Below are 25396 nucleotides of genomic sequence, written 5' to 3' on the forward strand. Positions count from 1 at the left end.
CATAATCTTTCACACTCAAAGTGTGTTCATGGATATGTATTATTTGAGTCACTAACAAATTAAAATCAACCTATTTGTAAAATACTTGTGCTTTCTTTTAGAGGTTGTTAATAAAGACAGCACTTACCTTTGAGTTAGGCACTGAGAACAAAGGGTTTAAAAGTTATAAACAAATAAGTCCATGAGGCACTAATGACAACAGAAGAAACTCCATGGGAATGAGAGGCAAATCCTAAAAGAAAATCACAGCTTGCGTGCAATGACTTGTTGTTTTGTTTGACATTGGGATTCAAAAATAGAAAAAAACAAGCCATAAATAAGAGGAATAGTTTATTTAAAATTGGTCTATACAGATTGTGAAAAATGCATATGTAAAATAAAATATGTTTTTCAACTTTACATATACATTTATGTACAGCATGGTTGAAAATTGAAAAGAAGCTTGGTGGAAAACAAGTTTTTAAAAATGCAATAGAAACAGAGAGAGAGAAGAGAGCTGGAAGAGCCAAATAATCTGTCCATTTTTAAATAGCCCCGACTGTTATTGCATATTCACGAAGCGCAGATTTGCTCCGGTAAATTCTGGATCCTTCCATTGGGTTGTGGATTTCCTGAAAACATTAATCACCCAGGATCTGCGTCTCTACCAATTTAGCTGCCTTGCCACCTGAGTGCTGTGCTAATAAATGACCTCTGCATGCACGCCTGCACATTCACTGACACACATGTGCTGTTGAAAAGTGAGAAAGGTGGTTGACACTGGGATTATAAATTTGTGAGCAAAGCCCATGTACATTTTAAGCAGAAAATAGCCATTTTTCTTCTAGTATGGCTCAGGGCCAGAAATTAAATTACTTTGTAAGAACCCACTCGGGGTGGGGTTGGTGATGACTAATGAAACGAAGAGCAATATAAAAGGATTGTAACTGTGTTTTAAAAGACATTAGCCTGCAGGGTGCGTGTTTCTGTGGGTCTAAAAGAAAGAACGAGAGAGAGAGATCTAAAAAGACGGCATGAAAAACTGTCCAGGGAACATAATACAGGAGTTATGGGGTAGTAAATATGAAAGCAAAGAAAAACAACCTTTCCATAAACAGTAAGAAATATATACTGTTCGATAAGCATATAATGAGCATACAAATATAAAGTTAGTCATAAACAATCTCTTTGAAAAGATATAGATTTCTTTAAAATTGCATTTCTTTATTTTTTATACTACCCATACAGGTATATTCAGAAATGGGCTGAAGTCAAGACAGTGGCTGCAATGGGGTCACCTATTATGTAAAGGGATTCATGATTTCTGTGTAATACCAAGAACAATTCTGAGCTCCAGGCAGACAGCAGCAGCTCCAAACAGTGTCGTGGGTTTAACCCCTCAGGCAATAGAATGTCTGTGTGGATATGTTTATCACATGTTCTCCCTTCTTTATGAGTTTTCTAAGTTGGCCTATCGTGAATAAGCACAAATGTATGCAATGGTGTCCTGTATTGGTCCAACAGAAAATGAGAGCAGAATCCTACCTTCAATTCCTGATTAAATTCAGCTTCATTTGACCCTGAATTTGAAAAGATGGGATTTAAGGATCTGGGGAAAACCACCAAGTTATATAATTGAAGGAAAACATTGACAATGTTTATGGATGAGTTACTGGCTTTTAATTTAGCTGTGAACTAAACAAATGAGTACGATGGGCTGAAAGGTCTCCCCTCTTTAGTTCTTGTGTGTTAACTGCAGTAGAAGTTGATTGTGAGCCAGTAACTAACACATTTGTATTTCTGTTTTTGTTTCTTCATGTGATGATTTTTTGTAGACTTTCAATGTGTGCCATGAAGTGCCCGATTGCCTACCAGTTACAAATTTCATGATGAAAAGAAATCAAACCCACTATGTCAAAAGTTACAGAGTTGCAAAGAGATTTGAGTCTGTCTTGGACATGATGGACACAAGGCATGAACCCCTCCTGGATGGAGTACCAGTCCATGGTACACATTCTATCATTAAATCAGTTTAGAGTTGCCTAATAATAGTATGCCAAATCAAATTTAAAACTAAATTGGCAAATATGGCTACTTTTTGCTGTCAAAGTCATGACTTGAAACCACATTTCTGAACAACCATTTCTAGTGGCTGACATGCAGTCATTTGATCGATAGAGTCTTTATTTTATACATAAGCCCTTAAGTTTAATATACAGCTGCTGCCATCAGCTGGAAAAGACATAAAACTCAATCCGTCATGGACACAGTAGAAACTGTGGTGCTATTAATTTCACTGGAGAGTGACGTCGATGTTCCAGGAGCGCTCTTGTCAATCAGCTTTGGTTGACTTTTCACTAGCTCATCTGTGTTTCTCTCTGGTTTCAGGACAATAATGTAACATTTTGGGACAAATATACAAGCCAATAATCCAAAACTGGATGCTAAAATGGCAAATATATGAACTGCCACCATGAACTTGCCCCTAGTACTGAGATATGCAGGAACAAAGGAACTCCAAACTATGAAGAACACCAGCATTCCAAAAGTCACAAATTTTCCTTCATTGAAGTTATCTGGCAACTTACGGGCAATGAAGGCAAAGACAAAACCCAGCAGTGCAAGCAGTACATCATACCCAAAAATACAGCAGATAAAAACAATGTTGCCCTCACTGCACTCCAGAATGATCTTAATATTCTGAGATGCAGTGTTCTTGACCGGGTATGGTGGATAGAGGATCAGCCAGATAGTGCAGCCGCATACTTGGATCAGCGAGCCCACAAGGGCGATGATTTTTTGGTGGATTGGTTTAATTGGCTCACTATTGACTTTTTCAGGGGTCTTGGATTTTGCCGCCCTAGCAGAGAACATCAACACAATGGTTTTGCCCATGATGCAGGAAAGGCAGATGGCAAAACCAAGAGCCAGGGAAACATGTCTGGTCATACAAGACCAGGGCTGAGGCTGACCAACAAAAGTGATGGAGCTAAGGAAAGTAATGATAAGTGAAAACTGAATGAAGAAAGTTAGCACTATATCATTGGCTTTAACAAGTGGCGTATTTCTGTATATAATGTAGATAATGACAACCGCGAAAGCGACGCAGGCACCAAAAACAGACACTGCAATCAGTGTGATTCCAAGTGCTTCATCATATGCAAGAAACTCGATCTCTTTCGGAACGCAGGCATCTTTCTTGGCATTGGACCAGTAGTCAGTGCCACACTGTATGCATTCTCTAGCATCTGCAATGACAAAAAAAAAGAATAAAATGATGTTAGATTAGATTTTCTGAACAGTTCTGCTTGGCTAGTTAACACTGATGACTTAAAAAGAAAGCCTACAGCTGAAATGTACAACACAACTCATCATCAAGAAAGCCTGCTCATTTAAAAATCACCGTGGCAAGAAATTATACATTGTGCACAAGTTTCCAGGCCCCTACAGAGAAATCAAACAAGAAAAAAAGATAAATGGGGCAGCCGGATATCTCACGCACATCTGACATTTAAGCCTGTACACCAATTCAAAAGTATGAACTGTAAATCAAATTTTATTTTAAAGGATTTAGATTAGAGCTGTGATCGTGTGCATTAAAGAAATCATCCTAAAACTATTTCGGCTGTTTAGCATTCTTCAGGTACTTTCCAGAAAAAGGAATGAAGAGATGAAAAAAAAAGAAATAAGAGAGATTACAAGGGAAAAGTCTATGGATAAAAGAGAAAAAATAACAAAGACTAGAAATTGTGCTAAAGGTGCGTAAATAAAAAGGTGACCATGATAGTAAACATGAGGTGATCAAAAATGGCAATTATTTGGTCAGTTTAAATAATACAAACATTTCTCTTCTATTTCTGAAACTATGCAACCTCTTGCAACAGGCTAAATTATTTCTCCTAAGTGATTTAGTAAGTGAAAAGTATAACAATTCCATTGATTTAATATTTTACCCATGAAAACAGAATGACCTTTGATGTTTCTCTCCTCTCAATGCAAGGTGAATGGGTTCAGTCTTTCTCACGTATCGCCTCACACATCCCAGCATGCCTCATTTTGACTTTTACCCTATGTTGTTTGCAAGCTCTTACTACTTTACCACTTGTGCCTTTATGTTTTATGTCTTATTTTATCTCTCACTGTAGACCAGTCCCTCAATGATTGCTAAATGTGACAACATTCTTTACACACATTAACCACTTCATTCCAGCTCAGTTCAAGCTTACAATAGTAACAGTAGTAATAGGAAGAGTAATAGTGTTACCACATGCACGGTGCATACCACTGATTCAATAGAAATTAAGAATAATGGTGATGAGAGCGGGCCATTCAGCCCAACAATGCTCATCAATCTTATTTACCTAATTTCTCCAAGTCAAGATTTAAAGGTTTCTAAAGTCATACTGTCTACCACATTACTTAGTAACTTAATTCAATTGTCTATAAATTTTGGGTGTGAAGAAAAATGTTACTGTTTATGCAAAATATTCACTTAGGATGTTTCTATCTATATACTAAAGAACTTAACTGCAACTGATCTAATCAATTTTAATTCTATATGTAATTTTGCATTTCTAAAACACCAGAATGCATTATTTCCACTCAGCTTACCTGGCACATAAATAAACACCATCTCCTTGGCTCCTTACAATTTATGTTTTGGTCTTATTACATCCATTACACAGTTGTGAATGATGTCCTCCTTACACTAGACCTCCCTGTATGCCCTTTTTCTCCTTCATTTTAGGGTCTAATGCTTGGTTGACTTCTGTATAATATCTACATATTACAATTTCAGTAGTTCATTTGACCTCCAAATTCCACTTGCATACTGATGAGAATGAACTTTTATTAAAACATTTTTGAATGTACATCATCAATCGACAGATTAACTGCCTCACTTTTATCAGTGAATGGATGGCCTTGTTGCTTTAATGGAGATTTTCCTATGCTGATTGTCCTGATAGACAGAGTCTAGAGTGCTTACATTATTATACAGGTTACCATTAATGTTTGCATCCTACAGTGGGCTTATCATCTACGGCAGTGTTTCCCAAACTCAGTCCTGGGGACCTCCTGTGGCTGCAGGTTTTTGTTCCAACCGGATTCCTAATCAGTGACAACACCTGACAGCACTGATCTCATTTAATTAGCTGGGATTTTTTTTTTCTTTTATTCAACATTCAGAAAAGCACTGCAGCATGATTTTTACATTTATAAGACATTATAGCAAAAGTAGAAATATTTCTAAGATTTAAATGCTTAACTCTCTTTTGTTGATTTCATTATACTTTGCTTTTTCTCTATGCAGTTTTTCCCCCTTCGTTGTATTTTATTAATGATAATTTAAAATGAGCAGATCAGACACCCAGGCAAACAACACTGAATAAGCAAAGGCTACAACTACTTTAGCATCAGACCCACTAATTAGTAAATAATGGATTAATTAAACAATTAGAACACCTAGAAAAGTAGAATGAAAATCAAGATGAAAATATTGTTAAAAAGAAAAAAAAAAACATTATTCCTATATAACTGCTTGGTACATTTTAATATATATACAGTACTGTGCAAAAGTTTTAGGCAGGTGTGAAACAAATGCTGTAAACAAAGAATGCTTTCAAAAATGGAAGTGTTGATCACTTATTTTCATCAATCAACAAAATGCAGTGAATGAACAAAAGAGAAATCTAAATCAAATCAATATTTGGTGTGACCACCCTTTGCCTTCAAAACAGCCTCAATTCTTCTAGGTACACTTACACACAGTTTTTGAAGGAACTCGGCTGGTAGGTTGTTCCAAACATCTTGGAGAACTAACCATAGATCTTCTGTGGATGTAGGCTTCCTCACGTCCTTCTGTCTCTTCATGTAATCCCAGACACACTCGATGATGTTGAGATCAGGGCTCTGTGGGGGCCATACCATCACTTCCAGGACATCTTGTTCTTCTTTACGCTGAAGATAGATCTTAATGACTTTGGCTGTATGTCTGGGGTCGTTGTACTGCTGCAGAATAAATTTGGAGCCAATCATATGCCTCCCTGATGGTATTGCATGATGGATAAGTATCTGCCTGTATTACTCAGCATTGAGAACACCATTAATCCTGACCAAATCTCCAACTCCATTTGCAGAAATGCAGCCCCAAACGTTCAAGGAACCTCCACCATGCTTCACTGTTGCCTGCAGACACTCATTATTGTACCGCTCTCCAGCCCTTCAACAAACAAACTGCCTTCTGCTAAAGCCAAATATTTCAAATTTTGACTCATCAGTCCAGAGCACCTGCTGCCATTTTTCTGCACCCCAGTTCCTATGTTTTTGTGCATACTTGGCCTTGTTTCCACGTTGGAGGCATGGCTTTTTGGCTACAACTCTTCTATGAAGACCACTTCTGGCCAGACTTCTCCGGGCAGTAGATGGGTGTACCTGGGTCCCACTGGTTTCTGCCAGTTCTGAGCTGATGGCACTACTGGACATCTTCTGATTTCGAAGGGTAACAAGCTTGATGTGTCTTTCATCTGCTGCACTAAGTTTCCTTGGCCAACCACTGCGCCTACGATCCTCAACGTTGCCCGTAGCAGAGTTTGGCTGTTCCTCACCCAGTTTTAAGCCTCCTACACAGCTGTTTCTGTTTCAGTTAATGACTGTGTTTCAACCTACATGTGACATTGATGATCATTAGCACCTGTATGGTATAACTGGTTGATCAAACACCTGACTATAATCCTACAAAATCCATGACTTTGTGCAAGTGTACCTATAGGAATTGATGCTGGTTTGAAGGCAAAAGGTAGTAACACCAAATATTGATTTGATTTAGATTTTTCTTTTGTTCGCTCACTTTGCATTTTGTAAATTGAGATCAATAAACAATCATTATTTATATTTCTGAAAGCATTCTTTGTTTACAGCATTTTTTCCACACCTGCCTAAAACTTTTGCACAGTACTGTATATATATATATATATATATATATATATATATATATATATATATATATATACAGTGGTGTGAAAAACTATTTGCCCCCTTCCTGATTTCTTATTCTTTTGCATGTTTGTCACACAAAATGTTTCTGATCATCAAACACATTTAACCATTAGTCAAATATAACACAAGTAAACACAAAATGCAGTTTTTAAATGATGGTGTTTATTATTTAGGGAGAAAAAAAATCCAAACCTACATGGCCCTGTGTGAAAAAGTAATTGCCCCCTTGTTAAAAAATAACCTAACTGTGGTGTATCACACCTGAGTTCAATTTCCGTAGCCACCCCCAGGCCTGATTACTGCCACACCTGTTTCAATCAAGAAATCACTTAAATAGGAGCTGCCTGACACAGAGAAGTAGACCAAAAGCACCTCAAAAGCTAGACATCATGCCAAGATCCAAAGAAATTCAGGAACAAATGAGAACAGAAGTAATTGAGATCTATCAGTCTGGTAAAGGTTATAAAGCCATTTCTAAAGCTTTGGGACTCCAGCGAACCACAGTGAGAGCCATTATCCACAAATGGCAAAAACATGGAACAGTGGTGAACCTTCCCAGGAGTGGCCGGCCGACCAAAATTACCCCAAGAGCGCAGAGACGACTCATCCGAGAGGTCACAAAAGACCCCAGGACAACGTCTAAAGAACTGCAGGCCTCATTTGCCTCAATTAAGGTCAGTGTTCACGATTCCACCATAAGAAAGAGACTGGGCAAAAACGGCCTGCATGGCAGATTTCCAAGACGCAAACCACTGTTAAGCAAAAAGAACATTAGGGCTCGTCTCAATTTTGCTAAGAAACATCTCAATGATTGCCAAGACTTTTGGGAAAATACCTTGTGGACTGATGAGTCAAAAGTTGAACTTTTTGGAAGGCAAATGTCCCGTTACATCTGGCGTAAAAGGAACACAGCATTTCAGAAAAAGAACATCATACCAACAGTAAAATATGGTGGTGGTAGTGTGATGGTCTGGAGTTGTTTTGCTGCTTCAGGACCTGGAAGGCTTGCTGTGATAGATGGAACCATGAATTCTACTGTCTACCAAAAAATCCTGAAGGAGAATGTCCGGCCATCTGTTCGTCAACTCAAGCTGAAGCGATCTTGGGTGCTGCAACAGGACAATGACCCAAAACACACCAGCAAATCCACCTCTGAATGGCTGAAGAAAAACAAAATGAAGTCTTTGGAGTGGCCTAGTCAAAGTCCTGACCTGAATCCAATTGAGATGCTATGGCATGACCTTAAAAAGGTGGTTCATGCTAGAAAACCCTCAAATAAAGCTGAATTACAACAATTTTGCAAAGATGAGTGGGCCAAAATTCCTCCAGAGCGCTGTAAAAGACTCATTGCAAGTTATCGCAAACGCTTGATTGCAGTTATTGCTGCTAAGGGTGGCCCAACCAGTTATTAGGTTCAGGGGGGCAATTACTTTTTCACACGGCCATGTAGGTTTGGATTTTTTTTTCTCCCTAAATAATAAAAACCACCATTTACAAACTGCATTTTGTGTTTACTTGTGTTATATTTGACTAATGGTTAAATGTGTTTGATGATCAGAAACATTTTGTGTGACAAACATGCAAAAGAATAAGAAATCAGGAAGGGGGCAAATAGTTTTTCACACCACTGTATATATATATATCCATCCATCCATTTTCCAACCCGCTGAATCCAAACACAGGGTCACGGGGGTCTGCTGGAGCCAATCCCAGCCAACACAGGGCACAAGGCAGGAACCAATCCCGGGCAGGGTGCCAACCCACCGCAGTATACATATATATATATATATATATATATATATATATGGAAGAGAAGGTCTGTGATACGGTTTGCATATTTGCAGTTGGAGATCCACAAAGGGAGAAAAAACGAATCACGTATCATAAAATGGTTTTATTCCTGAGCTTTCAACCCCTATCAGGGGTCTTCATCAGAGGATAATGCTTAGACTTACAAGAATCAAAGGCAATATATAGCAACACATTCGGGGGGGTGGGGGGGTGGGTGGAGATGACTAAGTCCGTATGATCAAAAGGGGGGGGGGGGGTTTATCGTTAAATTAAAGTGCATATGTCCTTCTTAAGTTGGCATATGCTGGGTTTATGTCCAAGTGTCTGTTGATGGCATTTTCATCTGATAGCCAAGACTCGGCCAACTCTCTGGCGCTTTTTGTACTGGCCTTAAATTTTACTTTCACGTTGTCCCAGTTGAATGTGTGTCCTGTCGATTTAGTATGTGCATATATCAAAGATAGTGCGTCCTTTCTTCTGACAGCGTTGCGATGTTCCTGTACACGTGTTGAAATTCTTTTTGACGTTTGTCCTATGTATACAGCTGAGCAAGAATTGCATGGAATACTATAAACTGCGTTTCGTGTTTCGGCTGTCGATTTCTTGTTTTTAGCATTAAACAGGACCATGCGCAGATTGTTGGTGGGTTTATGTGCTATTTTGATGCCCCACTTGGTCAGGGTGCGTGCCGTGCCTTCTGACACATTATGGTGGTATGGGAGTGAATGCCAGGTGGGGTGGGGGTTCTGATGTACGTCGCTTGTATGCTGATTCCTTTGGCGCCTGCTGTGTAGACTCCGATTAATGTTATATCGCTATACACCATGATCCCGACCCAACTGGCCACAGAAACATTATTAATGAAACTGGATAGTGACCCCACCATAGAGACAAGAACCAAACTGTCCATCAAAGACTTAATGCACCTAATATCACTTTGCCAAAAAACGCACTTTCATTTCAACGGCAAGTATTACACACAGAAAGAAGGCATGCCGATGGGATCACCGTTATCGGGACTCCTAGCTGAACTGGTAATGCAACGATTTGAAAACATAGCCTTATCCCAGATTACACCCAAAATTTGGATATGCTATATAGACGACACATTCGTCATATTAAGAAAGAACCAGCGGAATGAATTCTTCAATCATATTAACACAATATTCCCTGCAATCCAGTTCACAATGGAAAAAGAAAATAATCGACACATCAATTTCCTGGACATTTACATCAAAAGAAATAGTGACGCCACCCTGACCACAAGTGTTTACCGCAAACAATGCCACGCAGACAAGATTCTACACTTCGCCAGCAATCACCCGGTATCTCATAAACGGAGCTGCGTGAAAACCCTATTTAAACGAGTCCACACGCATTGTAATACCAAGGAAACAAAAATTAATGAGAGACGCTATCTGTTTCAACTTTTCACCTCGAACGGATACTCAAAATCATTCATTAATCGGAGTCTACACAGCAGGCGCCAAAGGAATCAGCATACAAGCGACGTACATCAGAACCCCCACCCCACCTGGCATTCACTCCCATACCACCATAATGTGTCAGAAGGCACGGCACGCACCCTGATCAAGTGGGGCATCAAAATAGCACATAAACCCACCAACAATCTGCGCATGGTCCTGTTTAATGCTAAAAACAAGAAATCGACAGCCGAAACACGAAACGCAGTTTATAGTATTCCATGCAATTCTTGCTCAGCTGTATACATAGGACAAACGTCAAAAAGAATTTCAACACGTGTACAGGAACATCGCAACGCTGTCAGAAGAAAGGACGCACTATCTTTGATATATGCACATACTAAATCGACAGGACACACATTCAACTGGGACAATGTGAAAGTAAAATTTAAGGCCAGTACAAAAAGCGCCAGAGAGTTGGCCGAGTCTTGGCTATCAGATGAAAATGCCATCAACAGACACTTGGACATAAACCCAGCATATGCCAACTTAAGAAGGACATATGCACTTTAATTTAACGATAACCCCCCCCCCCCTTTTGATCATACGGACTTAGTCACCTCCACCCACCCCCCCCCCCCCGAATGTGTTGCTATATATTGCCTTTGATTCTTGTAAGTCTAAGCATTATCCTCTGATGAAGACCCCTGATAGGGGTTGAAAGCTCAGGAATAAAAACATTTTATGATACATGATTAGTTTTTTCTCCCTTTGTGGATCTCCAACTGCAAAATATATATATATATATATATATATATATATATATATATATATATATATATATATATATATATATATATATATATATTATATATATATATATATATATATATATATATTTAGCAAACTTAGTTTTCTAATTTCTATATTTTTCCCTAAACATAGAACATGGGAAATAACACATCACTTAATTAGCCCAGGAATTCAATTAAAAACAGAAGCTGGTTAGAACAAAAACCTGCAGCCACAGGGGGTCCCCAGGACCAAGTTTGGGAAACACTGATCTACGGTATGTCCAAATTTTTATTTCATCTCTACCACTATTACATTAATCTTGGTTATGGTTGCCAGTAAGAAAGATGTTTTGCCCTTTAGAAAATATTCTTTGTTGTTTTTTCAAATGTTTAGAAGTTTTATGATTTCCAAAAGCAAAGGCAAAATCTTTAAAAAATATCTACTAATAATTTAATTTATTTATTTATTGAAGAATATTCAAGAAAACTCAAACAACATTCTCTTTCCCCTTTTCTGCTTTTAAGGTTTTATTCTGGCCTTTCTCTCTTTCTCTTGGTTGGGGGATGAATTTAGTTTTGTTAAGCTTGACTTGATTGTATGGAATGTTACTTTGTTTTAATAAAATCAATTTAAAAATAGAAAACTCAAAAAACAATCATAATTACATTAACTAAATGAAGGAGCAAGGAATAGAACAAGAAGGGCAAAATTAAACAAGGAATAATTCATTCATTGCACAACCAAAGTAAGGGAAGAAATATGTTCAACGGCTAACTATAACAAAAGAGAAGAATCAAAAACAAGGTAGGGAGATGGGATAAGCAGAAAACAAATCTTTATTACAAAACCTGAATTGAAAACCTAAATTCCTAGTAATAATTTTTAAACCTAAGTAGAGTTTGAACTTCAATAGACCCAACACTCATTAAAGACCCAGAAGAAACACAAGTTGAGACAAACTCAAGGCCCTGACCCAAAAGCATGCCAGAGCAAACTAAGCCAAAAAAATGTCAAAACCTTGAACTGTGAAGTCTTTTATATTTCTCTCATTTGACTGCAGCCTTAATGGCTGCAACACCCAATAGCACCGATAGTGTTCCGGGCCCCTCTCCTCATGACTCTGTACTAAACTGAAAGCAATTAACAAAGAAAACAAAAAGGAAAAGGGGTAGGATAAAAAAGGCAAAACAACTGGAGTCTGAGTCAGCCACAGGTGAAAATGTTAAAAGTTGAGAGACCCGATTCACGAGAATAAAGAATAAAAGCCACCAATAAGTCATCATTAACAGATGTAAACTGGCAAATGAACCCTTGAAATGACTAGATATTAGCTTCTTTTCATGTTTAATAAAAAATAAAATTTAAAACACAACTTTCTGTTTATCTACCCTGATATATCTTAAATGCCTTTCCTTCATAACACATTACTCCATGCAGCATCATGGCATGAAGATAAGGAGGAGGAGGAGGTTAGGAGCACCCACTAAAACAGCACATTCTCGCACCCACCACATGACAAACCAACTCAGGTATCCCAGATTTGGACCCGAGTGCAGCCACACTAGTTCAGATGGAATGGAACTGTGTGAGGTTTTTTATGGTGGCCGGAGTGCCAATTCTGCCACCAACCCCCAGGTTTTCCCTGCAGGTTGGAGGGCCTACATGCAGGGCTGGATGCAGATTAACATCATACCCAGGACGGAGCAATTGCAGGTTAAGGGCCTTGCTCAAGGGCCCAACAGAGCAGAGTCACTTTTGGCATTTTATGGGATTCGAAACGGCAACCTTCCAATTCCCTAGCCTTAGAACCACCACTCTGCCAGTCTGAAGATAAGCCTTTTTCTTAAAATGCATGGGGATAGATATTGTCCGCATTCTGATGAAATAAGCTGAAACTCTCGCCCCAGTTTTAACACATTAAAATCAAGTTTGTCTTTGTCTTATTTTATATTGGCCACCTTGTAATACTTATTGTCCTAGCGATAACCCTGCTGTACTGTTCCTCTGCTCTTTTTATAAATGTACTCATGTTGCTCCATTTCCTTTTAGAGTTCATTTCCCAAAGCAATGTCAAGTCTTATTATTTGTGCACCATATAACCTTTTTATTTTGGACTGTACCCTTTCATTCTTATTGTGGTGTGCTCTGTAAAATGCGTTGTGTAATAAAGACCGATTGAAATTTGTAAGAGTTATTCAGGAGATGTGACGTGACTATCTCCCTGAAACAACGAAGCAGCAACACTGTTCTGGAAGCCTTTGACAAGACTGCAATTTTTGAAGGAAAAAACAAAACAAGTGTACATCAGTCAATACAAAATGTACATAACTTGTAATTGTTTCTTTATAGATGGACCTGTACAACATGACACTTGAACAAAAGAACAAAGCTTGATGTAAAATGTGTACTTAATCAGTAGTGGGCAGCATGCCCGCCGTAGTTCATGCCTTGCTAGAGACACAGAGATGAGTATTTTGCAGTCTGTTGGTTGTTCCAGTTCTCAGTTTCACGCTGACATCACTTTCAGCAAAAGCTGCTTTCTTACTGCACAACTGAATGGAAAATGAAAATCTAAAAGAAAACAATTTGCTATAATGGTTACCTATCAAATAATCATTTGTTTGTATGCCGTCTCTCCAAGCAAGTACTACCACAGAATGCCAGGACATTATACTGTACTTAATGAAATTTTAATGACACACCATTCATTATGCAGATCAACTATGGTATTCTGTTTCATTATCCTGCTGTGGACAGAGAAGGGACTGAAGCGGCCCTGTCTCATTCTAACAGCGGGCAAAGGCTACAAAAATGAGTTAATAAATGAATGAACAAGACTTTCTTTACATGGATTCATTTACCAAGGGATTTGCTTCAAAGTCTGGGGTGGGTAAAAATCTGTTGTCTTTATACAAAAAAAAAAATATGTATTTTGGTACTATGCTCACAATCTGACTTTGCATAGCAAGAAGAAATAATGAGATTGGTCAGTGTATTCTTGTGAATTTCATCATATGTACTTAAGAGTAAATCTTACTTGAGTAATATTGTTCTGTCATTGAAAGCTTCACTGTGCAAAAACACAATAGAACGTCACTTAGGAACAATTGAATGAGCAAGTGAGCAGAGCATGCCAGAGCTCTAGGCTTTTGTCCACTAGTTTTAGTTTTAGTTCCATTTTTTAGAAACAGTAGGCTCTGAACATTTGAAGCCTTTTCTTCTGTGGCAGCTTTGGTCGTAAAATGAGAAAAATAAATAAATAAATAAATAAATAAATAAACTTGCAAAACATTTGGTAGGACGGTGAAGGAGTAATTTTTGACATTTTCTCTATATTCTCTCATCTGACTGCACATGTCTTCACGAGGGACATATAAAACAAAACAATAATTGGATTGTATACCTTTGATTTGATTTGGTATGTGGTTTTCTAAGTTTACTGCCAAGACATTTAATATAATAAAGCAAGCCTCAGGCATTAAATGCTTGGTATTTTAAACGCAAATGATCAAAAGTATAGCAAGTGATAATGAACAAAAAAAGTTCCAAAATATTCAAATTATTGTACAGGTAAGGAATATGTTAACTACTGTATAGAATAAATATCTAAAGCTAGCAGAAATTTGTGGCTCGCCTTTCCTCTCAGAAACATAGCAGCTTATGTTTTCTAAGAACTGCCTACATTTGTGATTTTAAAACTTTTAAGTGCAATAAAAGTGTTATTGTAATGACATTTTTTCCTTGAGGCATGCAGATTATAAAAACATTAACAATTTATCATTTTATTGCAGCTCTATTGATTACAGGATGTACAAAATAAATTATTATTATAATAAATGATTATTTTAAGGTATGATTTATTATAAGAAGATTGTGAAATTTGTATTTCCATTTTTTTTACTTCCTCGTACACAACGTATAGGGAAAGTATTGTAATTCTCCAAAAATTCAATTTCCAGATTTTGATGAATCTCGATGTTTTAGACCTCACTGAGTCCGAAAATAACATTATTGAATTATGTGTGGGATTGTGTGTGTGTCTGTATGAAACACGATAACTTCAGTACACCTTCACTTAGGTCACCCAAATTTTGCATACAAGTATTAAGGTACAAAGCGTAGATTTCTATCAACATTTGGGCTCTTTCCATTCACCGGAAGTGGTACTTTACCTTTTATTTTTTTAGCATATGGATGTTTTGCTTTAATTTTTTAAAGTATTTTCACCCACATATAAAGTCAGTAAAATGTTTTTTTTTCAGCAACAGTACCAGGCTCCAGGGCAGCGGGTTGGTGGAATGTCTTGGGATTGTTACTGGTTTTAATGTAATGTTACACAACTGTAAAACTTGTCTTTTAGGTTACAAACACAGCAACGCATTGTAGGTGTTATTCCATAGGATTAAGCTAATGGATGAATAGTGAATCACACAAACAATGGTTGGTGAAGAAGAAGGAAAAAGCAAGCAAAAAGAGGTTTTTTTAATTAATCTGTGAGGTCCGGACAGTGACCTGATTTAGTGAGTAATTATATTTGAAAGAGTCAGTTGCCACACAGTTAAGAAGAACCAGGAAAAGACAGGGAACCACCACAGTGAAAACAGGCTGCACACAGACACATTCCAAATATCATATATAGCATTCCAAAAATTAAGATAACTGCCAAAACAGGAAGACAACTAGATAAAAAAAATCAATAAGCCGAAATATTACATTTGATTAATAACAGCAAACAAACCTGTCACCAGTTAGCTTTATTTCTGAAATTTTAATTCTCCCTTAATAGGGTTCAGCATATGGATGGCCACTGCTAAAAAGTATTCTATGTGTAAGCAGAAAAATTCATAGTGGTATCAATAACATTTGATTGTTCTCATAAAAAGGAACAAGAAAAAATAAGAGTTGGCAATGGGAATCGAGGAATGAATTAGCTGAGTGTGTTCAAGTTTCTTTATTAAAACTTGGTGAGTGACCTGCAGGCTTCAGTACCTTCCTCATGCAGTATATTGATATTTCACTGTCAGGGTCCTGCAAAGGCCAATAAACAGCTTATGTCGAGTTGTTAGGTACAGTGGAAGTGAGCGTGACTTGCCTGGTCTCAACACTGCATCCAAACACTCAAATTTCATTAGGGTTAGGATTAGGATTAGGGTTACAATTATAAATCTAGAAAAATATATGATGTTCACTCAAGTCTATTCTTAAGACTGCAAATTTCTAAACTAGAGCAAGAAAACATATTAAAGATTAAAAAAATGAAAAAAAATTAGAAATGGAATTTATTATTTATTTTTTAATTAAGAAGACTTTGCCAAAAATAAAACAAAATGAAAGAACAATATTTGTCTAAGCCCCCATATTGTACCTGTTTCATTTGTAATTTCACCATCAGCACAAGGAATGCAATCAAAACAGCACACTGGCTCCCCTTGACGAATTCCCTTTCTGGTTCCAGGAAGGCAGCTTTCACTGCACACCGAGCGGGGAGGCTTAAGGGAAAGAACAATAACAAAGAATTTGGTTTGGTTAGGAGAAGCAAATGTAAAAACTTGCAACTAGTGGAGTAAGGTAAATCTAAATAAATATCTATGAGTCCTCCCCAGGGTACACAGAGATAGAGCCACAGAGGACATTTTACATTTCATAATCAAGTGAGGGGTTTGTCCTTAACGTCAACTAGAAAAAACATATCAACGCAGGAAAAACGTATTAATGTCATGTAGAAGGCAAACCAAACTGGAAAATGCTTCACGAGTGTAACCCCTGTGACCACCAAGGGACACAGCAGCACCCCAAACTCCCAGACACAACTACACAACGCAGTCCTGTGTTCAAATATCAGGTGTTTATTCCACACAATACCTCCACAGGCTTCCAATTTCCCCCTTTTCGGCCTGCACAACAAAGTCATAAGTTATTCCTTTTCCTTCAACACCTCCCATGTATTCTCATCCACCTCCTCCACATTATGGAAACTTTTATGCCATAACCAGGACTACTTCCAGAGTCACAGCATTGCACCTTGGAAACACATCCTGCTAAGGGGGAAGCCCTTCAAAGAAGATGCAGCTCCCTCTGGTGACTATCAAGAACCTTGACAGGGTTGTCCCAAGGGATTGAAATTCCCAGACTGCCCTTGAAGTATCCATAAGGGTGCTTTCCACCAGTGGGTTGCCGCCACCTTGGGTACTGAGGTAAAACACACCCCTGCCCTTCCATTGCAACCTCTCTTTCCAGCTCAAATCCTGGTTGGAATGCCGGCCCATCCAGCATGGCATCCACAACCCCTTAAAAACCTCCTACAAAATCTTTGTATTTGCACTTTTCAGACTGCACTTATTACTGTTAACAGTGATTACCTCCTCTTCAATGAATGGATCACTTTTGAAGCCTTTAGTATAAATAATATACTTTTTTTAACCTGTCAGTTTCTGACTGACTAATATAACGTGAAAATGTATGGCCATGCCACCTTCGTTTGGTTGTCAGAGGGCTGAAGTGCTGTCTGTGATTATTATATTCTCCTCTTCAGGGGAGCACTGGCAACCAATAACGCAACAGGTTAACAACACGCAGTCCATATTTACTTTCATATTTGGCATGAATATCTTAAATCGGGGTAAGCAGTCAGTCCTGGAGAGTCGCAGTGGCTGCAGGTTTTCGTTCCAACCCAGTTGCTTAATTAGAATCCAATTCTTCCCAGTCTCAGACTTTATTAAATTTTATGGCTTGTTAGTCTGCAATGTTAGGCCCTTATATCATAGATTTTTTCCTTTCCAATCATATCACCTGAATGATTTGAAGCCTAAAACGGATTATTTTAAGTCTGTCACATTTTTGTCTTAAGTGTTTTATTACACCAAATAGTGCATGATGGATCCACATAGGTATAAATGGAAACAAGTTATTTGTATCTTATTGCTAATAAGGAGCCATTAAAAACAATGAATACAACTATTTAAGAGTGAAATAAGCAATTAAGGGTGGGAAACCTTAACAAACAAGACCACTAAAATGTCACTTGAGCAATAAGTGCTTCATCTGCAATAATTGGTCTCTCATTAAGAAACTGGGTTGGAACAAAAACCTGAAGCCACTGCGGACCTCCAGGACCAACATTGCCTTCCCCTCTCTTAAATAATGAAACATACATTTTCTGTCTAACAGTTGTACCAGGGTGTTGTACCGTGTTAGCCATTATGAATGTAGAGAGAAGTCAAGCAAAATGACACCTTTTATCGGCTAACTAAAAAGATTATAATATGCAAGCTTTCGAGGCAACTCAGGCCCCTTCTTCAGGCAAGATGTAACACAGAAACTGGAGTTCCCTGTGTCTATGTATACACCAGGACAAATAACATTGGAAAACCTTTAAATGAGACATCTTAAATGTAAAAAATTAGTAGACCTCTTCAGGCTAAGATTCATTTAGCAAGAGAGGAGAACAATGTATGGTCAAGATCCTTGGATAAGATAACTGTCCAACAAAGTCTTTTGAAGATTCTGATGAGTTTTTCAATAGTTGTAACACTTCAAATAAACATGGTTACATATCGGTGAAATACTGAGAGTTCCATTTACAACTTTACTTGCTAGTGATAGAGAAAAGCCAAGCAAAATGACACCTTTTATTGGCTAACTAAAAAGATTACAATATGCAAGCTTTCGAGGCAACTCAGGCCCCTTCTTCAGGCCTGAGTTGCCTCGAAAGCTTGCATATTGTAATCTTTTTAGTTAGCCAATAAAAGGTGTCATTTTGCTTGGCTTTTCTCTACATTCATAATGGCTAACACGGTACAACACCCTAGTACTACTTGCTAGTGATAGAAATGATAGCTCACTAGTGCAAATCACAAATCTAAATTAGTTTTTAGAACTTTAAGTAATGACATGAACTTGCTGCAAATGTGTGCACCATTCATATGAACCATCAGAAGACCAAAACAAACTTTACAACGAAAATTGTATACACAGTACTATGTAATATTAGATGACACTAAAGCTTTTCCTCCAAAAGCCTGGTAAATTCCTAATTGTGCTGGTGGAAAATACCTTAAATTACCAACCTGAGTGAAATTGTTGGTGTTCCACATAACTGAATTATTAGTAATGCTCATTTCTTGTCCAGTTGGAGCAGTGCCATTGTAGTATCCGATTTTCACATATCTGATTTTGCCATCTTTATTTATCTGCCAGTTTAAAATGTCATAATAGGCGTCTACATCTCCATTAGCATTAAAGAAAACTGCCTCATTGTCCAAAGCTGTAAATTTAAGATTCTTCAAATAGTACATTAGCTATAAAAAAAAAAAAAAAAAATTGTGACAATGCAGTAAAGACATTTAGGTACAAGAAAAAAAATACACAATTCATAACCTGATTGTTAAATGTCATAAAACAACGGAGCAGCACTTTGACAGAACCTGGTCATTATCTCTGTAGAGTTCGCACATCCTTTCATATCTCTGTGCATTTCCCCCACCACTTTCCAAAGATGTGCCGATTACGTTAGCGGACTCTGAACTGTCCTTGCGTGGGGTGTTTGTAAGTGTGCCCCGAGATGGACTGGGGTGTCTCAGCCAAACTAGATTAAGCAAGTTTGACAACTGAGGAGTGATCTATTCTCAGCCAAATGAATGGATGATATAGAAAATGCTTATATCCTGATAATTTAATTTTGGTTCACATACCAGGTGGATTGGAGGTGGATTCAAATTGTTCTATTATGGTGTGGATAGGAGGAGAAATGGAGTAGGGGTTATTCTGAAGGAACAGTATGTCAAGAATGTTCTGGAGGTGAAAAAAGTGTCAGACAGAGTAATGATTATGGAGCTGGAAATTGGTGGTGTGATTATGACAGTTGTTAGTGCATATGCACCGCAAGTTGGGTGTGCAGTGGGTGAGAAAGACGATTTTTGGAGTGAGATGGATGAAGTGATGAACAGTGTACCCAAGGGACAGAAAGTGGTGATTGGAGCAGATTTCAATGGACATGTTGGTAAAGGGAACAGAGGAGACAAGGAGGTGATGGGTAGGTATGGTGTCAAAGAGAGGAATGAAGAAGGTCAAAGGATAGTGGATTTTGCCAAATGGATGGACATGGCTGTGGTGAATACGTATTTTAAGAAGAGGGAGGAACATAGGGTGACATACAAGAGTGGAGGAAGATGCACACAGGTAGATTACATTCTATGCAGAAGAGTTGATCTGAAGGAGATTGAAGACTGCAAAGTAGTGGCAGGGGAAAGTTTAGTTAGGCAGCATAGGATGGTGGTCTGTAGGATGATGTTGGAGATAAAGAAGAAGAGAGTGAGGGCAAAGCGAAGGATCAAATGGTGGAAGTTGAAAAAGGAAGACTGCAAGGTTGAGTTTAGGGAAAAGGTGAGATAGGAACTGGGTGGTAGTGGAGAATTACCAGACAGTTGGGAAACTACAGCAGAAGTAGTAAGGGTGACAGCAAGAAGGGTGCTTGGCGTGACATCTGGACAGAGAAAGGAGGAAAAGGAAACCTGGTGGTAGAATGGGGAAGTACAGGAGAGTATACAGAGGAAGAGGATGGCAAAGAAGAAGTGGGATAGTCAGAGAGATGCAGAAAGTAGACAAGAGTACAAGGTGATAAGGCGCAAGGTAAAGAGAGAGGTGGCGAAGGCTAAACAAAAAGTGTATGATAAGTTGTATGAGAGGCTGGGCACTAAAGAGGGAGAAAAGGACCTGTACCGATTGGCTAGATAGAGGGACTGAGCTGGGAAAGATGTGCAGCAGGTTAGGGTAATAAAGGATAAAGATGGAAACGTACACACAAGCAAGGAGAGTGTGTTGAGCAGATGGAAAGAGTACTCTGAGAGGCTTATGAATGAAGAGAACGAGAGAGAGAAGAGGTTGGATGATGTGGAGATAGTGAATCAGGAAGTGCAACGGATTAGCAAGGAGGAAGTAAGGATAGCTATGAAGAGGATGAAGAATGGAAAAGCCGTTGATCCAGATGACATACCTGTGGAAGCATTGAGGTGTTTAGGAGAGATGACAGTGGAGTTTTTAACCAGATTGTTTAATGGAATCTTGGAAAGTGAAAGGATGCCTGAGGAGTAGAGAAGAAGTGTACTGGTGCCGATATTTAAGAATAAGGGGGATGTGCAGGACTGTAGTAACTACAGGGGAATAAGATTGATGAGCCACAGCATTAAGTTATGGGAAAGAGTAGTGGAAGCTAGGTTAAGAAGTGAGGTGATGATTAGTGAGCAGCAGTATGGTTTCATGCCAAGAAAGAGCACCACAGATGCAATGTTTGCTCTGAGGATGTTGATGGAGAAGTATAGAGAAGGCCAGAAGGATTTGCATTTCTTCTTTGATGACCTGGAGAAAGCATATGACAGGGTGCCTCGAGAGGAGTTGTGGTATTGTATGAGGAAGTCGGGAGTGGCAGAGAAGTATGTAAGAGTTGTGCAGGATATGTACGAGGGAAGTGTGACAGTGGTGAGGTCTGCGGTAGGAGTGACGGATGTATTCAAGTTGGAGGTGGGATTACATCAGGTATCGGCTCTGAGCCCTTTCTTATTTGCAATGGTGATGGACAGGTTGACAGACGAGATTAGACAGGAGTCCCTGTGGACTATGATGTTTGCTGATGACATTGTGATCTGTAGCGATAGTAGGGAGCAGGTTGAGAAGACCCTGGAGAGGTGGAGATATGCTCTAGAGAGAAGAGGAATGAAGGTCAGTAGGAACAAGACAGAATACATGTGTGTAAATGAGAGGGAGGTCAGTGGAATGGTGAGGATGCAAAGAGTAGAGTTAGTGAAGGTGGATGAGTTTTAAATACTTGGGATCAACAGTACAGATTAAAAAAGAGAGTGCAGGCAGGGTGGAGTGGGTGGAGAAGAGAGTCAGGAGTGATTTGTGACAGACGGATATCAGCAAGAGAAAAAGAGGACAGGTCTAAGAGGAGGTTTATGGATGTGGTGAGAGAGGACATGCACGTGATGGGTGTAACAGAAAAAGATGCAGAGGACAGAAAGATATGGAAGAAGATGATCCGCTGTGGCAACCCCTAATGGGAGCAGCCGAAAGAAGAAGATGATTTCTGTACTCTCTACAGACAAAACCACAGAATAATTGAATTTTTGTTTTCTTTTGCAGTTGCTTCAATTCTTTCATACTAACCCTAAAACAACTGACCAGTTAAAGCTAATGATGTGTTTGGATGTGTTCAGTGGATTGTTTGCAATGGTTATCAGTTGCTGAACTTACAGGTCAGTCTGTTTGTTGGTCACTGTGTAAAAAAGGCTTTAAAAATTTCAGATTGCACAAAGTGGTACTGTTAACTGGTGGGCTAAATACCACGAAATATGTTAAATACACTTGATTATGTCCATAAGGATTAAAAAGCTCAATAACTGACCTAATAGTATTCTTGATGTCAAATGCACTAGTCAGCCATGGTCAATAAGCACAGAAGACAAACGCATTGTTTTGGTGAAAAGCAGAGTCATTACAGATTGTGTTACAAGATACAATGAGCAATTCTGTTTCATGGATTTGTGCCTGATATTTAAAGTTGCACAAGCATAGGTTTTAATCCTACCCCTGGCTTATACTGTAACCACGAATTGGCAATCTCTTGGTTTGATTGTGTACTGAGTATCTGAAAATTATGTTATCTAACTATAAATTATGTTATATAATATAATTATATAATTCACAGTAGAGAAACTGATGCCAGAGTGAGAACAACCTGTAAAAAGTGACCTGTCGCATTGTGTAGGTGAGTATGCTGCCTTTCTGCAAAATAGAATAATATAATTGGCAAAATTAACTACCAGATATCCAAAAAAAAGCTAAGTTCATGCAAATTGAAAGTACTGAAGTAAAGCATTTCAGGATGTTGGTCACATTATATCAAGCATTACAAAATCAAACCTAGTCAGAATGTATTTCTGCCTGACCTGACAATGAAATATCATTTTTTACTGCTGCAAGTAGAAATGGAAAGACCACCAGTGCAACTGTTTTCGCCATTTTAAAATCTCAATAAAATGCATTTGGATGGTACAACACATAGCTGAGAGCTAACAACTCCCTGGGGTACATGGAACACCACGCCGATATGTATACTTCAGCTTCTCCTTGACCCTCCGATAACAGCTAAACTCTTCTTTAATGTCCGTTTACCTTGGTCACTCCTACTTTGTGACCCCTACTCCCTAATTCTGTCTGTGAGCCTCTAGCAATAATTACATTCCACTAAGTCCAGCTCTCTTTTGTACAGGTAATTATGATGTAGATAAAGTGGGTTTAGAAGGTTTTCAGATCTCTTCACTTTCTTCACACTTTATTGCAATGTAGAATAAATTTTAAAAGGCTAAATTTGCCATTTTGCCCATCAAGCTACATTCAACAAAGTGAAAACATGCTTTCAGAAAGGTTTGCAAATTTATTAAAAATCAAAAACACAAATCTCTCACTTAAATAATACGCTTCACCTGCATAGTAGTGAAACGGGACAGTGAGGAAGGCCCCATCCAGCTCTCTACACCTGACATCACTCTTCCCCCGCCCCTCGGCCCGCAGCCTCTGTCTTGGATTTGTGCGAATATATCACTACTGCAAGCGAACTATGATTGTTAACACGATGAGAGAAGTCGCAAAATCAACTGGAATGTTCAAGCAAATAATAGAAAAAAAGATCTAAATCCATTAAGTAGTTCTTCCGTCCGCTAACTAAGCAGAATTAAGGTTACACCCCGCCCCCCCTTCCCACAGCCCGATGAGTCTCTCTTGGATTTGCACTAATAAATCAGTAACACAAGCAAACTATGATGCTTAGCGTGATGAGAAAGTCGCAAATTCAATGGAATGTTCAAGCAAATTATAGAAAAAAACCCCATCTGTGACAGACGGATATCAGCAAGAGAAAAAGAGGACAGGTCTAAGAGGAGGTTTATGTCCTCATGGTTTGGGAGATTTCGTGATGAGTGAGTCAGTGGTATTTGGCTTTTAATATATATATATATATATATATATATATATATATATATAGATTCAGACCCTTTGTTATGGCACACTAAATCGTGGTCAGGTGCTTCCTGTTTGCTTTAACTATAGAAGTTGACAAGAGTCCACCTGTGGCAAATTGATATGTCTGGACAGAGTTTAGAAAGGCATGCAAGTATATAAGGCTTCGCAATTCACACTGCTTGTCAGGAAGAAAAGCAAAGAATGAAGCCTAAGGAACTCCCTGCAGACCTCTGATAGAACTGTGGTAAGACATAACTCAGGGCCTCTGTTGGGACAGGAAAACCTGGTGGGAGGACAACCATCTTAGCAGCACTTCATCAATCAGGCATTAATGGTACTGTGGCTAACTCTCACTTGGAGTTTGTCAAACTGCATTTAAAGGACTCTGAAAACAAAAAGACTCTCTGGTCTGATGAGACAAAAATTGAAGTCTTTTATCGGAACTCCAAGCATTATGTATGGTGAAGACCAGGCACAGCTGATTACCTGCCTATTACCATCACTACGGTGAAGTATGGTGTTGGTAGCATCATGCTATGGAGGTGCTTCTCAATGACAGGGACACTGGTCAGAATTGGGTGAAGGATGAATACCGCCAAATACAAAGAGGTGCTTGAAGAAAACATGCTCCATAGTGCATGAAACCTCCGACTGGGGAAACGGTTCACTTTTCAGCATGACAATAACCCAAAGCATACAACCAAGACAATGCTGAAGTGGCTTCTGGACATGGAGAGACCTGAAGATGGCAGTTTACAGGTACTTGAAAGGATTTACCAGGAAGAATGGAACAGACTGCCCAAATCCAGGTGTTTAAAGATTGTAGAGACTTACCAAGAAGACTCAAAGCTGTAATTATTGCCAATTGGGCTTCTACAAAGTATTGAATTAAGTGTCTGAATACTTATGTGAAAGAGTGTACTGTGTTTTTGATTTTTAATAAATTTGCAAACTTTTCTGAAAGCAAGTTTTTCACTTTGTCATTATGAACTATTGAGTATAGACTGATAGGCAAAAACATCAAACTTATTCATTTAAAGTTAAAGCTGCAACACAGTTAATTGCGCAGAAAGTAAAGATGTCTGAATACTTTCTGAATCCACTGTGGGTGCAGTGGTTAATGAAGCTGTTTCGCTGACTCAAGTGTCCCGAGTTTGAATTGCCATGTCCAGTTGACATCTGGGTGCAGTTTATACATTTTCCCTGTATCTGTGTAGGTCTTCACCCCAAAAATGTGTTGGTCAGTTCTAAAGGGGTTTTTGCTTGAGTGAGCCCTACGATAAAATGGTGCTCTGTTCAGGGCTAGTCACTGCTTTGAGTCAAATGCTGCTGGGACAGGTATCCACTCTGGTGACCTTAGATTGAATTAAGTGAGTCATTAATGTAAGGGTTTTACT

General features: G+C 38.6%; 1 protein-coding gene across 2 annotated transcripts in view; it reads right to left on the reverse strand.

The window, feature by feature from the left end:
* Positions 1 to 317: 317 nt before the first annotated feature.
* LOC114646345 (vomeronasal type-2 receptor 1) overlaps positions 318 to 25396 on the reverse strand; it is a 67524-nt gene continuing 42445 nt past the window's right edge. For both annotated transcript variants that reach the window (XM_051922431.1, XM_051922430.1), the window contains exons 4-6: positions 19052 to 19282; positions 16351 to 16474; positions 318 to 3227 (exon numbers count right to left, since the gene is read on the reverse strand). In XM_051922431.1, coding sequence (XP_051778391.1) covers positions 2230 to 3227; positions 16351 to 16474; positions 19052 to 19282 — 1353 coding nt within the window. In that variant the 3' untranslated portion in view covers positions 318 to 2229. The remainder of the gene's footprint in view (positions 3228 to 16350; positions 16475 to 19051; positions 19283 to 25396) is intronic.

This window comes from Erpetoichthys calabaricus, chromosome 2 (genome assembly GCF_900747795.2).
Source record: "Erpetoichthys calabaricus chromosome 2, fErpCal1.3, whole genome shotgun sequence".
Taxonomy (NCBI): domain Eukaryota; kingdom Metazoa; phylum Chordata; class Cladistia; order Polypteriformes; family Polypteridae; genus Erpetoichthys; species Erpetoichthys calabaricus.